We start from the raw sequence: 22263 nt of genomic DNA, 5'->3' as shown, positions 1-22263 counted from the left end.
GCAGCTTGGTCCCCAGCGTCTCCTGAAGGTGGTCAGGAGTGTCATTGGCAGGGAAGTAGGTTAATGTGTGTCCTGCAGTCAGGTTTATGAACGTGTTTGACTCCTACCATTTTGAGAGTCTCTCCCAAAGAAATCTGCATACTGTAGAAGGACTCATTTTATTAGGTGTCTAGGATTTGATTGATCACACATTTTTATGGGAAAAGTGCTATGTTATTACGAACAGGAGGCTGAGCAAATCCCATTTTAAAAAGCAGTTATTTTTAAGTCACAAGAGAAATGCTGAATTAATGAATGTAATTATTTGGAGGTGCTCCTTGGTGGCCTCATGAAATTTTATTGTGAAATTTGATATTTGATATCAGCCTGCCAAAAATTTTACCAACATTGCCAGCTCTTAAGAAGCTATACCTCTTTCTTTCACAGTGAGCAGTTAGAACTTGACTTGTGGAACCTCATTGTGAAGGCCAGGTCTGTGTCACGGATTGAAGAAAAAAAACAGCCACTGAGTATATACTATATGAATAACTCTTTGTATAAAAGCATTGGTGTGGCCAGGCACAGTGGCTCACACCTGTAATCCCAGTACTTTGGGAGGCTGAGGCGGGAGGATCACTTGAGCCCAGGAGTTCAAGACCAGCCTGGGCAACATAACAAGACCCTGTCTCTACCAAAAAAAAAAAAAATAGCCAGGCCTGGTGGCCTGTGTCCATAGTCCCAGCTACTTTGAGAGGCTGAGGTGGAAGGATCGCTTGAGTCTGGAAATCAAGACTGCTGTGAGCTGTGATCATGCCACTGTACTCCAGCCTGAGCAACAGAGTGAGACCCTGTCTAAAAAAAAAAAAAAAAGTGTGTGATGTGAAATAACCAGACACCACCCTCTGTCCTCATGGAGGACACATGGCTAGTTTCTGGGTAATAGCCAGGCTCCGTGATGGGGACACTTCCTGCACTAGTCCATGCTAACATATGGACTAGGCTTACATGTGAACAACCACCCTAGTTGGCTGACCAAGTGGCCCCACATCTCTGGTTCCTTCATCTCCCATGATCCCTTGTTCTATGCCACAGCGGGTGAGGGACGTAGAATCCCTGGTCAGATGCAATAGGGAAGCCAGGGAATCAGCCCTACCCGGAGACTTGGTTTCCCTGTTGGGTCAGCACAAACTCCCTTTTCCATTCATCCAGCAGGCTGCTGGAGTTCCTGTCCCTGTCCTGCTGCAATAGGAGAAATGTCCCCTGCTTTGCATTTCAACAGAGCCCTTCCTCCTCTGGCCCCTGTGTGCCATAAAATGAGTTGCCAGCATTCCTGATTGGAGCATATTTCCCCACATTGTGGGGATGAGCATAATAGTACCTGATGGGTTTATTTTTATTTTATTTTTTTAGAGACAGGGTCTTGCTCTGTCACCCAGCCTGGAGTGCAGTGGTGCGATTGTAGCTCACTGCAGACTCGAACTCCTGGGTTCAAGATCCTCCCGCCTCAGCCTCCCGAATAGCTGGGACTACAGGTGTATGCCACCATGCCCGGCTAGTTTTTGTAGAGACGGGGTTTTACTGTGTTGCCCAGGCTGGTCTCGAACTCCTGGCCTCAAGTGATCCTTCCGCCTTGCCCTCCCAAAGCTCTGAGATTACAGATGTGAGCCACCGCGCCCAGCCCTGATGGGTTTTTTTTTTTAACCTTTTGCCAACCATCTGGGCACCCAAACAACATGAGTCTGTGTTTGCAAGTAAAAGGTGTCCTGAGTACCATCTTACAAGTAAGCATAGGGAGCCTGCCTATAGTCCGTTGGGCAACTCTCTCAAGTTCCATCTTTATCAAGAAGAATGTGGATGTATGCTTTTTATGCCACACACGGAGCAAGGCTAGTTGGGAACAGAAAATATGAGGTTGTCACTGAACGCTGCCCCCGTTCGTCCAACAGATCTGGCTTCAACTTCATTCTAATATCTGTGACTCCAAAAAGCCTTGGAAACCTTATACCTGTGAAGTCCTAGTTTGCCTTCCAAGTTCAAACTTCTTGTGCACAAGAAGAATCCAGAACTCATTGTTCCCTGAAATGCTCTCCCTTTTATTTGCTCATGGCCCTTTTCAGAGGCCAGCCTGAGACGTGTCAGGCCTCTTTCCTTCCCATACCCAGCAGGTCCCGTGGGCCATTGACCAAACCCCTCAGCCCTCTGCTGAGCCCTGACTCCATGCCAGCACCACATACAGCTCTGAGGAGATGACCAGACTTGGGCCCTGCCCTCAGGGGCTGTCGGCCTACAGGCTGTGCCAAACATGCAAACACCCAGAAAGTGTCTGAGCGTGTTTGTAAAGCGCTGCCCTGTAATGCTCAGGTGAGGAAGGAAGGAAGTCTGCCTTTGAGCTGTTGGGAAGGGAACATGGCAGTGTCACGTTTCAGCCAGGCTTCGAAGGAAGAGCTGGAGTATGCTGAAGGTGGGCGGTGGCCAGAAGGGCGCTTCAGGCAGAAGGACCAGCATGAGTGAAGGTGTGCAAGGGAGGGAACAGTGAGCTCCGTGGGACTTCTTCTAACCTGACAAAGAATAAGTGGTGCTCTTGGCCTTCCATGATCACCTTCAGAAATAGCATCAGTAATTTTTTTTTTTAAGCAGGAAATGAGTGATCTGCATCTAAGTACTGTCACTTACACTCGATCTATCTGTTTTCTTTAAACAATGATTTAAAGAAAGACCAGAGAGAGAGCCAAAACTGGATTTACAGAAGCCCTCCGTTCCTGCCATACCGCCAAAAAAGCCTCGGCCACCTAAGACCAATTCTCTCAGCAGACCTGGCGCACTGCCCCCGAGAAGGCCGGAGAGACCGATGGGTCCGCTGACACACACCAGGTACTGCTGTGCTCTCACCTCCGGGGCGGGTGTGGGGTGGCTATGGAAGGAACACAGGAGGGGAACTGACTGCCACAGACCTTGGGAGGAAGGGAGAGGAGAAGGGGGTGCTCAAGCTTCCCTCTTACATCCTCCAGCAAAATTATCTGAAGACACCGGCCACTTCTGTCCTTGCTCCTGCACTCAGGCAGGAGTGAGTGTGAGGTTGAGGGGTGCGGTGTGGGTTTCAGGATGGCAGATGAGGACTGGGTACCCAGCATTTAGGCCCTGCTCACACACAGGGGTTTTTCCTGGGCCTTATTAGAAGCAAGGCCAACTGCCCTTCAGCCTGGAAATGCAGGTGGCGTGTCCCTCTTTGTCCCCCTGGATGTTGTGCTGGCCTCAAGTATGTATATCTCATGTGTGGCTACGACCCCTGACCCTCACTGCTCTGCAGGGCTTCTTTCCATAGCCCAGGCTCCCTCTGCTCTTCACCGTACAGCCTGTTATGGAACCCCGAGCCAGGAACGTCTCTAACTCTAAGACCCTCAAAGGCTGGGGACATGCTTTATGCAGGCATGTGTTCTGAGATGTGCTTGACAGAATGCAAATTCATTCGCCAGCTGGCTGGATGCATGTGTTCCATGAAATCAGAGTTGGACATTGTGTGTTCCAGACCTGAAATACCTACCACAGAGCAAGGAACTGTTGAATTCTCTCCATAAGTTCATTGCCAGGACTTTCTACCATAATATGAAAATATATATGTATTATATGTGTTGGTGTAACACACCAGGGCAGGTCAGTGACTCAGAGGTCTTTAGGTGTACATGTCAACACACAGTCACTGAATTTTTGTTCTTATGAGCTAAGTTGGCCTGGTGAAAGTTGCATTCACAACTTTCACAGCTCTTGCGTTGGAGTCAGACAGACCTCTGGGCTGGAATCTCAGCCCACCTCATTCATGGGAGGAGTAGGAGCTTGGCTACTCTATCCTCTCACCTCACTTTTTTCATCTGTAAATAGAGGATGATAATGGAATGCACCTAAATAATTCCCAAGTATGCAAATCAACATTATTTTCATTGTTATTTTGATTATTGCCTATTGAATTGGGCACGCTGCAGTAAGACAAAAAGAGCTCATTTACTCTTTTAAAGACAAGTTTTAATTAGTGGTAAAATACACACAATGTAAAAATTACCATCCTAACCATTTTAAGTGCACTGTTCAGTGGCATTAAGTACGTTCACATTGTTGTACAACCATTTCCAGAACTCTTTTCATCTTGTAAATCTGAAATTCTGCACCCTTTAAACAGTGACTCCCCATTTACCCCCTCTCCCAGCCCCTGGCAGCCGCCATTCTACTTTCTGTCTCTATGGATTTGACTACTCCAGGTACCTCAGTAAGTGGAATCATACAGGATTCATCTTTTTTTTTTTTTTTTTTGAGGCAGAGTTTCGCTCTTGTTGCCCTGGCTGGAGTGCAATGGCACGATCTCGGCTCACCGCAACCTCCTCCTCCTGGGTTCAAGGGATTCACCTGCCCCACCCTCCCGAGTAGCTGGGCCTACAGGCATGTGCCACCACGCCTGGCTAATTTTGTATTTTTAGTAGAGACTGGGTTTCTCCATGTTGGTCAGCCTGGTCTCAAACTCCTGACCTCGGGCGATTTGCCCGCCTCGGGCCTCCCAAAGTGCTGGGATTACAGGTGTGAGCCACCGTGCCCAGTGGATTCATCCTTTTATGACTGGCTTATTTCACTTAGCATGATGTCTTCAACATTCATCTGTATTGTAGTATGGCTCATTTGCTTTTCATAACAATGACAACAACAAAAACACAACTCCCAGGCTCAAATGTAGAGGCAAGTCGCAACGTGGGCTGGCTGCCCAGTCGATACAGAGCTGTGGTCATCTCAGGTGCGTGTGAGCCCATTCAAGTAGCAGCTGGTTCACCTGTGTCATTCTACAGGTATCTCCTGAGGTCCAGTCCAACAATTGCCTCCATGTGACACCCCCTGTTGAGTTGGTGAGGCCTCTCCATGTTCCACCCTCTACTATGAACTGGCAATAGAAGGTTCTTTGCACCTGCACATATTGGGGCCACTTGACAGCCTTGATGACCTTAGCAAGGATCATTTCAGTGGTGTGGTCAGCCCAGAAGCTAGTATATCAGAAGAAAAAACTTATTTAAACCAAAGTGCTTCCGAAAAGAATACGAGCTATACAAATGGGGAAGATGTGGAGCAGCAAAGGTTGCACATCACTGAAGCCACACCCTGGCAAATTCTATTAGTCTCCAGGGGCTACAAACATCTCCGTTAGCTCAATAACAATTTCCAAAATATTCCTGCTGCTCTTTCTAACAATCTGATTGAAGAGAAGTGGAATTCCAACTGCTGCTTTGCCTTCTAGAGTTGCTTGCAACTCTCTGGTTATAGGATAGGTACAGGCTTTGCAAGCCTGGGGGAAATGTGGCATCACCACCAAACTTCTGGGCTCACAGAGGTCCCATTTGCTTCCTTCCTCTGCTTATCTCTTCTCTGCCTCTGGGTCTCCCAGTATCCAGTGGTTAGTTAGAAGTCCAGGCCATGAAGGGAGATGCATGAGAGAGGTTCGTGAAGCCAGTGGAAGATGTAATTGTTCTTAACAGTGCGTGCCATCTGAGCAGCCTGGGAGAGGGTGGTCAGCCCCCAGCCCTCCACACACCCCATGGCTGCCTAGCTCCCTAGACACTGGTTTGCAGGAGGGTGTGGGGGAGGAAAGCCCTGAGATTCCTGCTTAGCCGGTTTAAGGGAGGGCAGTGCCTGCTCTAACTCAGTGGTTCTCAAACTCCAGCATGCCTCCGAATCACCTGGAGAACTTGTTCAAAGCAGATGGCTGGGTGCTATCCCCACAGTTGCTGACAGTAGGTCTCGGGTGGGCCTGAGAATTTACATTTTTAAAAGTTGCTGCTGCTGCTGCTGCTGGTAGTGGTGGTGGAATCCACACCGTGACACCCATTGCTCTAGATTCTTCCAAGTTGTTGACGGTGCTTGCCCCTCCTTGCCTGGCTGCCTCTCAAGCGCCTGCTCGTGCTTCAGATTTGAGAGCCCCTGTTAGCATGCCCTCCTCTGGAAGCCTTCCCTTAGATCTCATGATTGCTCTCTCCTCCAAATGCCTGCCACCCGTGTTTAGCCTAGTGCTGGGCCCCATGCTGTGCTACTTGGGATGCAAACACCCCCGGACTTCTTTACCAGATTTAAAGCAGATCAAGAGTGTGTTTTGTCATCTCCACATGCCTTACGGTGTCGAGCATATGGTAGTGGCTCATTTAACAAACACTTGTTGAATGCCATGGTTCCTTAAAAGAGGGGGAGGTGCCAGTGCTTATATTTTGTTCAATTTTGCCTCTCCTGTCGTCCTTCCCAGCCTCCGTACAAGCTCTTTAGTGTATGCGTGTCTTACATTCTAAGTAACCTATTATGCCATGGATTGCCACACAAAAACACTTTTAAAAGTCAGAGAAAGGCTTATTGTTCCTTGGTACTTAATGCACTTTATATTTTTTTGCTAAGCGATTACATTGAACAACCAACCTGTATATTGGTTTATGCACTTGTTTTCTTCTGCCAAGTTAGTGGAGGTAGGAATGTTAATTCAAATAGTTTTGTGTCAGTGGTCCTCTGGAGAAAGGGTATTGTGTTCTGTGTGAACCCAGATCTTCGCCAGGATTTACCTGACCAGGTGAATGGATGGATAGGTGGACGACTGCATGCATGGACATGTAGTCACTGTAAGCAGCTCTCGTTGGAAGCTAGGCATTGCCACTCCAGCTGCAGCGTCCGGGCTCACGCTGCTTCTCACCAGCCAGTAATTTTGCTGCCAAGTGCGGCTTTCAGAGGAGAGTAATTTCTTTCTCTTTAAGCAGGAGCTAACATCTTTCAGAAAAAAGGAATACTGTACATAAGTTTAGGAAAAGCATCATCACTTTTAGATATATTCACTTAACAAAAAACGTATTACAGGGCCAGGTACAGTGGCTCCTGTCTGTAATCCCAGCACTTTAGGAGACCAAGGTGGAAGGATGACTTGAGGCCAGGAGCTCGAGACCAACCTGGGCAATATAGTGAGACCACATCTCTACAAAAAAATTTTTAAAAATTATGCAGGCATGGTGGTACACGTCTGTAGTCCCAGCTACTCAGGATGCTAAAGTGGGAGGATTGCTTAAACCCAGGAGGTTGAGTCTGCAGTGAACTGTGATGGTGCCACTGCACTCCAGCCTGGGCAACAGAGTGAGACCTTTCCTCCATAAATATATAAATATGTATTTCTATTTATAAATACATATTTATAAATATAAATATAAATATATTTTATATATGTATATAAATATGTATTTTGTATATTTATATACATATATTTATAAATATGTATAAATATATGTCAATATATATTAATATATATTTATAAATATATATATAATATATAAATATATATTATTAATATGGTAACATAAAATCAGTTGGACATTGTATATTTTGTATATACAATTAATATATATTTGTATATTTTGAAATATAGAAAAGATATATTACAAATATATATTCATATATTTGTAATATATATTTTATATATTGTTAATATAAATATTTAGAAATATATCAATATATATTAACAATATATATGTATAAATATAAATATAAATGATATATATTTATATATTTAGAAATATATAAACATATACCATTGATATATAAATATATGTTAATATATACATATGTGTTAATAAATATATTAGTATATTAATATATTTATAAGTATACATAAATAATATATGTTATTTATTAATAGCACCATAATTATTAATAATTATAATACTATAATTAATAATTATATTAGTCCTGGTCAGACCCAGGTGTTCCAGTTCACAGTTTTTAGGAATTATATCTAGGAAAACCACAGCGACATCAGTAAGCAGTCTGTGTTCAGCCTGAGCAAGTGGAAACGCACATGAAGGCTCTTACAGTGATCGCTCCCTTCCTCAGATAGTAATATACTTGACCTTTAGTAAGAATGTTCTCCCCACTTCTAGAAAGTAAGTTCATATGGAATTTCAACAGGAAGAAAAGACTTTCAAAAATGTAATACCAGCATTGATTTAAAAATTCAATGGTGGGCTGGGCACACTGGCTCATGCCTGTAATCCCAGCACTTTGGGAGGCCTAGGCAAGTGGATCACCTGAGGTCAGGAGTTTGAGACCAGCCTGGCCAACATGGTGAAACCCTGTCTCTACTAAAAATACAAAAAATTAGCCAGGCGTGGTGGCGGGTGCCTGTAATCCCAGCTACTCAGGAGGCTGAGGCGGGAGAATCGCTTGAACCCGGGAGGCAGAGGTTGCAGCGAGCCAAGATTGCACCATTGCTCTCCAGCCTGGGCAACAAGAGTGAAACTGCATCTCAAAAATAAAAATAAAAATAATAATAATAATAATAATAATAATAATAATACTAAGGTGTATTAGCAATTGAATAAAAATGGGTTCCTCTGTGAAAAGAGTTCCTGAGACTTGGGAGAAGAGTCCAAAAGAAGAAAAAGAAAAACCCAAGGAAATGCTGGAGAGAGGCAGGCTGCCCTTATCTCTAGTAATCGCATGCAGTGGAAGGCAGCAAGCAAGAAACCTGAGGGGCAGGGCAGGTGTGTACCCTCAAAAGGAAATAAATCTGATAGGGCAAGAGATAGAAGCAGCCTGAGCAGTCCAAAGCAGGCTTGTTAATCCTCCCAAACTCAGACATCCCAAGGCATAAGGATTAGTCATTTTCTTCCCAAAGAATAGAGAAGCTAGAGCAGGACCTTCACTGTGAGTTGGGGAGCTTTGCCTGTCTCCCGCTGTAGCACATGCTCTCTGAGTGGCCAGGGGCAGGTGTCAGGGAGCCTTGAGTTAGAGATGTGGGGAGAAGGTCTGGGATGAAGGAGAGGAAGTGAGGCCAGCAAGGATGGAGTGGGAGCAGGGCAAAGTTGATGGCTGGAAGGAAGCACAGGAGATGGTGATCAGAAAGGGGAGATTGGTGCTTACAACCTTGGAGGTGGGTTTGTTTGGAAGATGAAAACATTCGCAATGGTTGTGGCCACAAATGTGGGTGACTGAAGATGAATGAATGAAGGTCATAGAACTGAAGATACCGAGGAAGGAGGGGCCGGAGTTGGGGATGGATCACCCACGCGGCCACCATAGGCTCAGGAAGATGGCAAGAGCTGGAGTCAGGGAGGCCAATGTTCTACAAGCCAGTGTCCTCCCATGGGTGCTGGTGTGTTCTGGGAGTTGATGATAGTGACAAGAGGGTTTGACAGTGTGGTAGCAGGTGGTGTGAGCCTGCTGGCTCTATCCTCTGTCGGGCAGAGCAGAATTAACAGCTTTTGCTTTGGCCGGTGGCTGAGAATGTCAGGATGGAAGCGGACCATTCAATAAGAAGGGTCCAGATATGGGGGAGTTGGTTGCTATGAATCAGACATCCCAGAGGTCACTGTCCATTGACTTTACATGTGGAAACATGTGCCCAGGAATTGCTTTCGAAGATAGGCAGTTGGATGATGGACACCAGGATGTGGGTAGGAGGCCCGGTGACTTTCCAGACCTATGCCACTTGGAGATGACCTATTGCTTTAAATGTTAAACATACCATGTGGACTTCTTGTGAAGAGCTGGAGGCTATACGGAGAGAATTGGAGCATAGGATAAGGGGAGGGGCAGCACGCAGTGGAATCGCTTTTTTTTTTTTTTTTAACCTGTAGTGATGCTGGAGCACTGGATTTCAGAGAAACACTGGGAGTTAAGTGACTGATGAGTTCTGAGGCATTTTAGCTTGAGGCAAAGATTAAGTAAACATTTATATGCCAAACATCAACTAAGTGCATAGGGAAGGGCAGATGTCTCTCTTGGGACCAACTTAAGAGCATGGAAGTTAATTTTTTCTTTAAATTTACCAAGGCATCTTGGCTTAAGACCTTGGGGTTATGATGTAGCAGGAAATAAGCTTCCAGGTACTGATCACTCCGTGAGGTGTCCAACTCCCATGCCCACCAAAAGAAAGCATTAAGAAAAGACCTCTTTGCTTTTATTAGGCATAAACTAATCAATCCATTAATCAAAAAAGAGGAAGAGAAAGCTAGTGAGTGTGTGCAATGTTCCCTAAGTCAGCAGGTAAACTGGATACTTGGATGCTTAGCCCATCATTTTGAATTGGGATTACTCAGGTGTTGTGAATTTCTTTCTAAAGCTTCCTAGTGATTCCTTGTGTGATTTTTGTGTGTTTCCCTCCTTTAATACAAATCAGGATGAAGACTTATCTTTGGAGAATTCAGGAGAGAAGTCTTGGCTAGAAATTACAGAGGTCGGCTTGGTGCAGTGGCTCACATGTGTAATCCCAGTGCTTTGAGAGGCAGAGGCAGGAGGATCACTTAAGGCCAGGAGTTCTAGACTAGCCTAGGCAACATAGAGATCTCTACAAAGTTTTAAAATTAGCCATGCATGGTGTTGCATGTCTGTAGTCCCAGCTACTTGAGAGGTTGAGGTGGGAGGATCACTTGAGCCTGGGAGTTCAAGGCTGTAGTGAGCAATGATTGCACCACTACACACCATCCATCCTGGGTGACAGAGTGAAGCCCTGTCTCTAAATAATTAAAAAGAGAAAAAAAAGCAGTTACAGAGGTGGATGTCATTGGCTTATAGATGGTAGTTACAAGCATGGAATAGATATGACCACTGCAGGAGATTACGGAGAACAGGAGGAGGAAAGAGTAGAGACAGCAGCAGGGAAAATCACTGCGTACAGGGTGGAGGAAGGCCTAGGAGCCATCCAAAAGGGTAGGAGGAGTGTGATGTCATGGAAGCTAGAAGGAGGAAGTGTGGAGCAACTGCTGATCAGCAGTGCTCACACCTGGGCGTGCATCCGAATCACGGGTGTTTAGGGGTGCTTGTTGAAACTCAGATTGCTGGCACCCCAGGTTTCTAACTCAGTAGGTCTGAATTAAGGCCTGAGAATTTGCATTTCTCCCAAGCTCCCAGTGCTGCTGCTGCTGCTGCTACTGGTCAGGGGACCACATTGTGAGAACCACTGCCATCTCGAGAGCCAGGGACACCCAGGCTTTGCTCATTAGTTGGCCCTTGGTGATCCCAGTCGAGCAATTTCCATGCAACAGTTGTGGGCAGGAGACAGATTTGGGGTGAGTTGAAGAGAGAATGGGCAAGCGGCCAAGCGTGGGTAGACTTGTCTTGTGAGAAATTGGCTATGGAAAAAAGATGGAGAATGGGTGCTAGATATAGATTCAGGAAGGAAAGAAAATTTGTGTGTGTGTATATGTGTGCATGTGTGTGTACGATTCATTTGTTTGTTTCAAATACTCGTTAAGTGCCTACCTTTGCCCAGGCCCTCTTCTAGGTAGTAGTTAACTATGGTAACCAGGCCCACCCACTGCTTGCTTGGGCTTTGGGGCCAGGCACACTGGGGTTGAAACCCCAACCCTCTTCTTAGATACCCTGTGACTTCGTGCAAGGTGCTCACCACCTTGAGTCTCACTCTATTCCCTCCCCTGCAAAATGATACCACAAGGCCTACCTTGCTCAGGTGTGGAGAGTTTAAACAAACTGCTCCACCTCAGGGGCCTAGCTCATTGCCTGGCAACTTGAGAGGCACTCACCAAATCTGTGACCTCCATGGGGGAGGGGTTCCTGCATCAGGCTCTGGGGCCCCAAGGGAGTGGAAAAGTGGACATCCTCCGGGTGGAAGCATGAGTGGCCTCCCCCAGCTGCAGCAAGAGCCAGGACCCAGGGAAGGCCAGCAACTGATGGAAGGTAGTCCCATAGGTCACAGGCATGGGGGGAAGTACCTTGTCATACTTTAGGGACATCTGCATGATTTGCTGACCTCATTCCATTTGTACATATTATCTTCTCTCACTCTCTTTCCTTCCTCCCACACATAAAGTGAATCAACCGTAGTGATGGGATTTAGCCTCAGCCCAGGCTGAGTCACATGGATTTTCCTGCCACTGATGGCCAGAATCAGGCAGTGAAACAGTAGGAAATGTTAACACCTCACGCATGCTTTGTACTAATTGGTTTCTAGAATGTGTTTTCCATGGGCTATGTCTTTCCTCCACACGGAACCCTGCAAACTTTTCTGACAGTCACATGATGATGAATTCTCATTCCTCCAGACACTGCGCAAGATGGGGGCTCAGCATCCTTAAAGCCCCTTGCGCCTCTTTGAGATGTCAAGCTGTGGGTTTGCAGGTGATGTCTACGGATGTCATCATCCTTGTGCCATAGTGGATTGCAGGGCTCGTCAGGCCCTGGATGGGCTCTGGAGAGAGGTCTTCTTCCAGATATATTTGCAGAGTCTGCACAATGACCAGGAATTTGGAGGGGAATTGAGTGAGCACTTTCCCATCACCTTCCAGCGTGTCTTCACCATCTATAAATAGCCAAGCTTGTTTGTGCTTATCCAGACAAGGACGCACGATGCAAAGGGAGAGCTGCCAGGAAAACCACTCTGGTTTCTGCTTCTTGTGCCCCTGGCCTCCCTCTGCTTGTCCCACATTAAAATGGTACCACTTTTTCAGTCCAAAAGTTCCTGTGATTCCTGGGACATTTTTGGCTACCAGGTGAGTATGTGGGGACTCATAGCAGATAACAGCAGAACCTTTGGATTTGGATTTCTGGGAAAGGGAGGGAGGCTCCTCCTGCCCTCCATCTGAGGAGCAAAGGAAACTGGGGTTACTGATACTCCCATTTTGTCCTTTCCTGATGGAAGGATCCAAGTTCCATGGGCAGTAACATCCCTCCTGGGGCAGAATGCTTCTGAAGGACTGGCTTTGCATCTGCTATCTTCACAGATGGGCGGGGCCCTCTTGTTGCTGTTCATTTGAGAGAAAAACATCTCTTGGAGCATAAAACCTATGCACACGGATGCTCACTTACATTATTGCCATCCCAAATGTGGTAGGAAAAGATTGGACTGGCTTGGCATGAGGAACTTTCCATCTGGTTCCAGCTCTGCCAGCAATCAACTAGGTGACCTTGGGTATATCACTCCCCACTCTCAGAGCACAGGACCTCTGTCTGTAATAAAATGGGGGCTTCAGCTGGGTACTCTCTACTCACCTTTAACAATCAGAGCTGAAGTCTGAGATGTTATAAGTAGGCAGCCAGGAGAGCAGGAAGGGCGCGCTTACTTGCGTTGGCCTTGTATCCTCAGGCACCCGACTGGACAGGGCCACAGAGGTAAACAATGAGATGCAGTAGTTTTACACTAGGAGGGAGTGATAAGCAAGGTTGCAGAGTTGGAGAAAGAAAGAAGATAGGTTCTCAGGTGACAGGTGCTCTAAAATCCCAGACTTCACTGCTGTACAATTCATCCACGTAACCAAAAATCACGTGTACCCCAAAAGCTATTGAAATAAAGTAAAAAGTTGTCATAAAAAAAGAAGATAGGATAATTCGAGTGGTTTCTCTAGGATCTGCACATTTGACATCCATTATCATCTGTTCCCAATGCAATGAAAAGCGATGAACAATAGAGGATGTGTGGTGTGTGCCTCAGTGGTTTCCTAAGCACAGGCAATGGGGCGTTTCTATTTCTTTTCCTTTCCTTTTCTTCCCAGCTTTCTTTCCTCCTTGTCAAATTTTGTAGGCAGTTGAAGCCCAAACACTTGTACCTCCTTTCTGGGGCACGGGGTGGCGGCGGAGAGTGGGGGTGTTGCTGCCAAAAAGAGTCACCATATGGACTTGGACTCTGGTTCAGTATCAATCGGTAGATTTGCTCTTTCTTCTTTCATCCTTGCTCACCTCCGAAAGGTTTGTGGGTTCTTTTTGGTAATTTTTTTTTTGTGGCTGCTGTTAGTGCTACTGCTAATTTACTTGTTTGTTTGCTTGCCTTGGCTTCCTGTGCACTTCAGCACCTTGTCTGTACCACATGTCTTGGCTTAACTGTCCCAACGCAGGCTAAATTGGGCCATGCCACTGGCCGAGTTCATGGTCTCGAGAGATGCACATGGTGCATCTTCCACATTCCCGTCTGTGCACGAGCCCCATCTTATATCTTGAGTCTGAGTGGGAAGAACAGGCCCCTCTGGATAGGTCGAGTGCATGATTTTTGTTTATTAGTAGTACTTTTAAACTGAGAGAGGCAAAGGTAATTTACTTAGCTGGCAGTGAGCCGGGGTGACACAGGCTGCCTGGCATCCTTGATAACTCACTGTCTCCAAGGCCAGATCCCCAGCTTGGAAGACCAGAAGGCTGACTAAAGCAGCTTCGAGAAGGAGTCAAGAGCTTGGGCTCTGGAGTTGGACTTAATAGGCCCAATTCTAGACCCTGCCACTTTACTGCTTTTATGACCCTTAATCAGCAAGTGACTTAATTTCACTGAGCCCCAGTTTCCTTATCTATGTAATGAAAACAAGGATGTCACTGGTGGGGTTCTCTAGAAGGCATACCCTGAGCCAGCATTTAACATGAAGATATGTTTTAGAGTTCAATACCTATGAAGCAAAAAGGAAGAAGGATTGGGCAGAGGGAGAAGTCATGATGTGATACTGGCTCAAAAAGCCTTGGCCAAATCCATGGGAAGTTTTGGAGCCAAAATGGCCCATCTGAGTCATCCCATGTTGGGCTGAGATGGCTGAGACTTTGATACCATGGGGTGTGGGCTGCCCTGGAGGGGAGGGAGTGCCTTGGCTGAGGAGGCTCTCTGCAGCTGAGATGGTCCCTGGAATAGCTGACAACTGGCAGCTGCCTGCTGACAGCACTCCCAGCAGGCAGTAGGGGCAATGAGCCCTTCACTCAAGGGGCTGCGCATAGTAGGTACCTCAAGGGGTGGTTGTGAGGATTGAGTATTTAAAGCATGCCTGTAATCGCAGTGACTTGGGAGGCTGAGGCTGGAGGACTGCTGGAGGCCAGGAGTTTAAAACCAGTCTGGGCAATATAGTGAGAGCCCCATCTCTACAAAATTTTTTTTTAAATTAGCCATGCATGGTAGCATGTACCTGTAATCCCGGCTACACAGGAGACTGAGGCAGGAGGATCACTCGAGCCCAGGAATTCGAGGCTACAGTGAGCTGTGATCATGCCACTGCACTCCAGCCTGGGCAACAGAGTGAGACTTTCTTTCTTTTCTTTTTTTTTTTTTTAAGTGCTTATTCTAGTGCCTGGCACATGGTAGGCATTCAGTAAACAGTAGCTGCTGCTGTTGTTTCTTTTTTCTTTTTCTTTTTTTCATTCTCAAAGGGGGTGAGCTGCTGTTATTTCTATGGGATCATAGGTTCTACTTATACCTGGTGCGGTGCTTGGGCTCATCAGTCTCTTCTCTGTGATTTAGGTTCCTGCTTTAGTAAAACAAGGAGACTTTTAGCCGGTACTTGCCTATCCAAGTCATGTGTCCTAAGTGTCCATAACGAAAACTGCTAGGTAAGATATAAGAACATTGCATTACTTTGATTTAAAAATCAGAAACAAGTAAGGGCAACTTTCTTCTGATGCCTTTGGATATATGGTAGTATCTCCTGACTTCTCTTATGTTCTCCTTTTAGTTAACAGCTGTAGGCATAGAAACTCACCAGACAGAAACACTTGCAGGAGCTTGCAAATTACAAAAGGATGGGCTTTTTCCTTTTTCTCTGAATTTAATAACATCCCTTTTGCCAAATGGTACCCACATGCTGGGCAGACTGGGGAGAACAGGGACCACTGAGGGGCTGCATCCTCATTGGGTGTCAGCCACTCCAGATACATGCTTCACAGAATTTCAGAAATTTTGGTATTTTTCAGAACTGAAATTCATTAGCATTGTTCTAAGAGTCTATAAATACAGTGAAAGGCATTTCCAAATAGACATTGTAAAATGCTTGCACACCCACAGTCTGAACACTGTCAAAACACCAGCTGCAGCTTCCCTACTTGGAAGGATCAGAACCTTTTTTAAACTTCACCTACTGTGTTTTCAAAATAGGCTTGCTTCTGGTCCTGTGTCGAAGATCATTTCAACTTAAGCCTGTGTCTGGTGCTTGGCATGAGGGATCACGGCTCAGTTGGAGAGACTGGAGAGATCCCACTCTCCTTCCTATCAACATGTGGCTGGTGCTTTAGAATCTGGGGAGGAGTTGCTCAGGGATGATTAGTTCCTGTTTCTTCAGGATGGTCCCTTGTGGTTCAGGCTATCTGACCATCTGTAAGGGGCCTGCAGGCAAATCCCAGAGATGTAAAACACTCTCCTGAGTCAGAAGCCCCTCCCTGACAAGGGTTCACCCCAGGTCACACTAAATGCCACTTGAGGGACAGCTACCTTGGCCAACTTGGAGCATAATAGTTTTTTCTTTTTATCCAGTGCCATTAGAACAATGCTCCTAAAATTGGGGATAGAGCGTCTAGTAGCTACAAGCAATTTGCACCTTTGTTTTTCATTTGTGTGGTATTCTTTATAATTTTAACAGTTGCAAAGACAAAATGCCCTTGTGGCAACAGTTTTCCACTGATAGCCATTGTCGTTGGCTGTTTTTTGTTTCTTATGATTTCTCAAACAGGGATGTTGTATTAGTCTGAGTGGCTTAACCAACAGAATTTATTTCCTCACAGTTGTAGAGGTTAGAAGTCTAAGATCAAGGTAGCCGCAGGGTTTGTTTCTTCTGAGGCCTCTTCTAACAGCCTCATTTTAACTTAATCACCTCTTTAAAAGGCCCATCTCTAAATACAGTCACATTTTGAGGTATTGAGGGGTTTCAACTTCAACATATAAATTTTGAGAGGACACAATTTAGTCCATAACAGACATATACATGGGGATCTGCAAGAATTTTTTTGTTTAAAAGGTGTTGACACTATACTCAAGTCTGTGGTCTGAATGTTTATACCTCCCCCTCCCACAAATTGATGTGTCGAAATCCTCACTCCCAAGGTGACAGAATAAGAGGTGGGGCCTTTGAGAGGTGATTAGGTCATTGGGGCAAAGCCCTCATGAATGGGATTAATGCCTTTATAAAAGAAACCCCTCTCCCTTCCACCACGTGAGGGCACAGCGAGAAGGAAGCTGGGTCCTCACCAGACAGAATCTGCTGACATCTTGACCTTGGACTTCCCAGCCTCCAGAACTGTAAGAAATAAATTTCTGTTGTTTATAAGTCATCCACACTATATCAAGAATATAACTTATCCACAGGTTATTTCCTAACGTGTACAAGGCCCAGAAAAATCACAACGTTTGCTTATTCATTTAGTTAAACACTTTTTGGCATACATAAATGTATAAAGCATTGTACTAGGAGGAAACAAAAGTGACAAAATCCCATTCCGAAGAATAAGTGGGGAAGATTACTGGGTACATATATAAATATGAAGTGCTGTGATAAGGGTTGCGATACAGGGGTGTGTTGCAGGAAACACGAGGAAGAGAGGTGGATCTCTGAGTGCTAAAAGGGTGAGTTACATTTGCTCAAGTCAAGTGGGAAGGGAAGGAATTCACAACATTGGCCAGAGACATGAAATTTGGAGTCAAAGGAGATGATGAAATGTCCCAGAATTTGCCACAACTCACAGGACCATCTCCACTCCAAGCCCACCCCAGACTCCAACATTTCTCTAATGTTGAAATTATGGAACAAGAGCTCTAGATAGAACGCCTCTCGGAGGTGATCCTGTTGAAGCTAGCCCACCAGTCATTTTGTTGATGAAGCACTCAAGTTCCAGAGAGGTTCAGTAACCCGGCCAAGGTCACACGGGTGATGAACAGCAGGTTTAGATGTAGCACACCTGGCCTGGATTTTTAAGTCTAGGGTTCATAACTCCACCCCTGGCCTGCAAACCAGTTCCCAGGAGAGATGACCTCGTGGGCCACCTACTGCCTGGGTGGTTCTTAAAGGAGAGCTTGTGAGGCAGGATCCAGGCAATCTCAGCTTTTACCTTGGTAATACTATTGGAGAGAAAGGAGAGAGAACATGAGCTGCCTGAATTAGATAAGCCTCTAGTTGCTATTATTAAGAGTAAACTTTAGGCCGGGCATGGTGGCTCACGCCTGTAATCCTAGCACTTTGGGAGGCCAAGGTGGCCAGATCACTTGCGGTCAGGAATTCAAGACCGTCCTGGCCAACATGGTGAAACCCTGTCTCTACTAAAAATACAAAAATTAGCCTGATGTGGTGGCACGCGCCTGTAATCCCAGTTACTCAGGAGGCTGAGACAGGAGAGTTGCTGAAACCCAGGAGGCAGAGGTTGCAGTGAGCCAAGATTACGCCACTGCACTCCAGCCTGGGTGACAGAGTGAGACTCCATCTCAAGAAAATAAAATAAAAGTAAACTTTAAAAGGAAGGAAAAATCCACCTATAATCTTATCCCAGAGATTACTACTATTAACATTTTGGACTATTTCTTTCTCGTCTTTTTCCTATGTATGATTTTGTTTGTTTTTCGCCAGTTTTCCATAGATGTGATCATATTGAACAGCATACAACTTTAGATATTGAGGGACAAGTGCGTTTATTGTACAAATACATAATGCATTCTCATTTCAGAAAATCTGGCAAATGTTCACTAGTTCCACAGATGTTTTTTGAGTCCCTGCCATGTTCCAGCTACTGAACTGGGTGGTGGAAATCACCCATCAGACTACCCAGGAATAACCACTGTAAATTTTCTTCCAGTCTTAAAATCGCTCTTCCTAATATGTCAGGAGGGCACGTGGGTATATGTGTGCTGCTGTGTGTGTTGTTTTTAACCTGCCTTTGTCCCTTAACATTGCAACGTAAGCATTCATTCTTGTTAGTATAAGCCATTTATAAACATCGTTCAGATGGCTATATAAAAGTCCATCAAATATCATAGTTTATTCAAGTGTTTTCCTATTTATGAAAGATTCTAGTTCTTTTTAGTTTTTCTTCATTACAAATAACACTGTGAAAAACACACTGATGCATAAAATCCATTTGGGAGGCGGAGGTTGCAGTGAGCCGAGATCACACCACTGCACTCCAGCCTGGGCGACAGAATGAGACCATGTCTTAAAAAAAAAAAACATTTTATTCTTTTATATATAGACAGAGAGAGAGTACATATATATGACATATATATGTACTATATATGTACTATATATAACATGTGTACTATATATAACATATATATGTACTATATATAACACATATATGTACTATATAACATATATATGTACTATATATAACATATCTATGTACTATATAACATATATATGTACTATATATAACATATGACTATATATAACATATATACTCTATATAACATATATGTACTCTAACATATATATGTACTATATATAACATATGTACTATATAACATATGTACTATATAACATATGTACTATATATAACGTATATATGTACTATATATAACATATATGACTATAACATATACTCTATATAACATATATGTACTCTATAACATATATATGTACTATATATAACATATGTACTATATATGACATATATATGTACTATATATAACATATGTACTATATATGACATATATATGTACTATATATAACATATATATTACTTTATATATAAAAGAATAAAATAGTTGAGAATGACAATAAAAGGAAAATAAGAGCAGTAAAGTAATAAAGCATAGTAATGCACAATAGGGTCCTCTAGGGTCCTCTAAAGTTTCTGGAGACAGGCTCACATTTGATTGGAAGCTTCCAGCTGTCAAATCACAGAGGGAAACAGCAGCTCCCAGATTGACAGTTACCATAATACACAAATAAGCCACATGTTCAGCAACTGCTGAGCTGTTCCGAGATACATGTGATTAACTCATGAGCAAAACTTCATCTTTCTGCCAGCAGCCCCTCTGACTTAACCCCAGCTGCCCACAGGGTATCACCTCAAACCATCTTTCCCTCTTGACTGGAAAAAAAAAAAAAGCCGAGTAGAGTTCACTAAACTCACTGCCTGAGTGCTCTCTTTCTCCTGGGCAGGACATGTGGTCTTATAAGTTTTGATCTTTGGTGTGTTTCAAAAAGGACAGAGCTGTCTGGTTGTTGTGAGTATAATTTGTGTTTAGTCTGTTATTTTGAAGGATGGCAGCACCCAATCCTTCTGGGATCTGTGGATCCCAGATAATGATATTTAAGGGTCCCCAGGAATGTATTTCTTTATATCTGGGGAAAACTCTTAAAAATGAAAATGCATTTCTGCTAATAATTCTGCATTTCTGAAACATTTCGTTCAGGTTACCTTCAAATTAGTGGGTGCTGGGGCCCTGACAGTGAAATGTTTTGAAATAAATGTCCTCCATCCTGCCCTTTCTGTTGGCTCGGGATCAGTCTGAGGCAATGGCCCTGGTGGGGCCCAAGCTTGGGTAGCCAGGGGACGGAGAGGGAGTTTGCTGTGGAAACCTAGCCTAGGGGAGCCCACAGCCTTAGGAAGTTAGGGTGAGGCAGGAAATAAAGGTCCTTCTCTGAAGCCTAAGCTGCTTCTCCTTTCCAAGTACAGGAGTTCATGCTCTACCTGAACTTCTATTTCAGCCTAGCTTGGAAGGGCCCAGCCAGCATCATAACACACACTCCCAGGACAGTCTTGGAGCTGTATTTTCTCTTAGTGGAGGCCAAGCCATTAGGCCTAGGCCTGGTCCCTGGTATTCTCACCCCTGCCCCTCCTGTGGTGGAGGATGCTTGAGGTTAAGAGGCAGTGTTTTTTGCTTGGGAGTTGAAGAGGACTCACCTCCTTCCATTGGTCCTTTTCTCCCTCACAAAAATATGCATGTTGTGCCAAATGCGCCCACAAACACTCCCTTTTTTGAAACAGGATCTCACTCTGTCACACAGGCTGGAGTGCAGTGTCACGATCACGGCTCACTGAAGCCTCAACTTCCCTGGGCTCAGGCGATCTTCCTGCCTCAGCCTCCCAAGTAGCTGGGACCACAGGCATGCACCACCACACCCGGCTAATTTTTGTGTTTTTTGTAGAGATGGGGTTTCACCACGTTGCCCAGGCTGGTCCCAAACTCCTGATCCCAAGTAATGCTCCCATCTCTGCCTCCCAAAGTGTTGGGATTATAGACGTGAGCCACCGTGCCCTGCTCACCACCCATTCTTTCAGTGAAAAACGCAGCAGTCTGTCCTGTCAGCTCCCTGGTTTGGAGTTCACCCACAGCACCTGCCCTGACCTGACCTCCAGGTATACAGGTCTCCTGCTACAACCGTCCCTCGGCCCCTCATTGCCTCCCAGACAAAACAAGCCCTGTAGTATCCGGCCCAGCAGTCAGGTGTTCACCAACCTTGCCAGCCTTTGTCCTGTCACTTCTCTCTGAGGACTTCAGGCTTTGGTCCCGGGGGACTTGGCCACACTGGCACTCTCACCTACACTGGAGTCATTGCTCAGTCACACCTCTTAGGAATATGCCCTCTCTCCCTTTTCCTCCAAGGCTCAAGTGTAACACCACCTCCTTGCCCCCTACCCTCTGCCTCACAGATCTCCTGCACTGACCCACTCCTTTCTTCTAATAGGACTGTGACACCTGCGTCTTATAGCCTAGGCCATGTGTACCTGTGGCTGGCTGGCTGTCTCTCCCATTTAGACCATAAGCCATTCCAGAGTAGGCACACCTCTGAATACCCACAGCACAAGTGGCACATGACAAGTGCTTGTTGACTAAATCTGGTACTACTCATTGTGAGGTGTAACTTCAGGCCATGGTGGCCTTCGGGGCGGTGAGATGGACTATTTCTGTTACTTTGCTGGGAACAACTGCTCGGCTTCTCTCTCTCATTTTATGGGCAAGGATCTTTTCCTATTTCACCGCTCTCATAGCCCTTGGATAAACTCGTTTGTGACTCATCCCCCCAAAAGGGTGCAAAGAGCTGTCTTGTGGAGTAATTTGGAGGAACCTTCTGTTTGTGCATGAGAAGGCTAGGTTTCTCTCGTCATCTTGGAGGCTTGTTCCCATCCCACAGAGCTGCTCCTAGCCCAGATACAGAGGGAAGTCATTCGTGTCCTGATGAGCATGGGGCACCCATCCAGGAGCCGTCTAATGTTACAGGCCTGAGCCCCAGTGCCAGCATTCAGGCCGCCAGATCTCAACTCGACACCTTGTGCCTTTCAACAGCCTGGCTGATGCCACAACCCCAGGCCAGAAAACCTTTTTCTCAAGGTTGAAAGTAGCTGACCTTTGACAAGCAGCATTGGCTAAATTCCTTGTTCCTTAAAAGGAAAGCTCCCAGTTATCATTAGCCAGTGTTTATTTGGCCGCAGGGCAGGAGCAGGCCCTATACTGCACCCTGTGTACCCAGCAGGAGGGTTTGTGGCTGGAAGTACATTGGCGAACAGTCATTATTAAAATAGCCATTTTTGAAAATGTGTGCTGGAGAGGGATGCATCCAGCCTGTCAGCTGGTCTGCACCCCATCTCATGTGGCTAGACAGCTCGTTGGTT

At 45.4% G+C, this 22263-nt stretch overlaps 1 protein-coding gene across 10 annotated transcripts in view; it reads left to right on the top strand.

Moving 5' to 3' along the window:
• Nucleotides 1-22263, top strand: part of SH3KBP1 (SH3 domain containing kinase binding protein 1) — a 354705-nt gene that overhangs the window by 293586 nt on the left and 38856 nt on the right. For all 10 annotated transcript variants that reach the window (XM_055376721.2, XM_055376717.2, XM_055376718.2 and 7 more), the window contains one exon: nucleotides 2691-2850. In XM_055376721.2, the coding sequence (XP_055232696.1) occupies nucleotides 2691-2850 (160 nt within the window). The remainder of the gene's footprint in view (nucleotides 1-2690; nucleotides 2851-22263) is intronic.

This window comes from Gorilla gorilla, chromosome X, assembly GCF_029281585.2.
Source record: "Gorilla gorilla gorilla isolate KB3781 chromosome X, NHGRI_mGorGor1-v2.1_pri, whole genome shotgun sequence".
Taxonomy (NCBI): Eukaryota; Metazoa; Chordata; class Mammalia; order Primates; family Hominidae; genus Gorilla; species Gorilla gorilla.
This window is presented reverse-complemented; position numbering and strand designations above follow the sequence as displayed.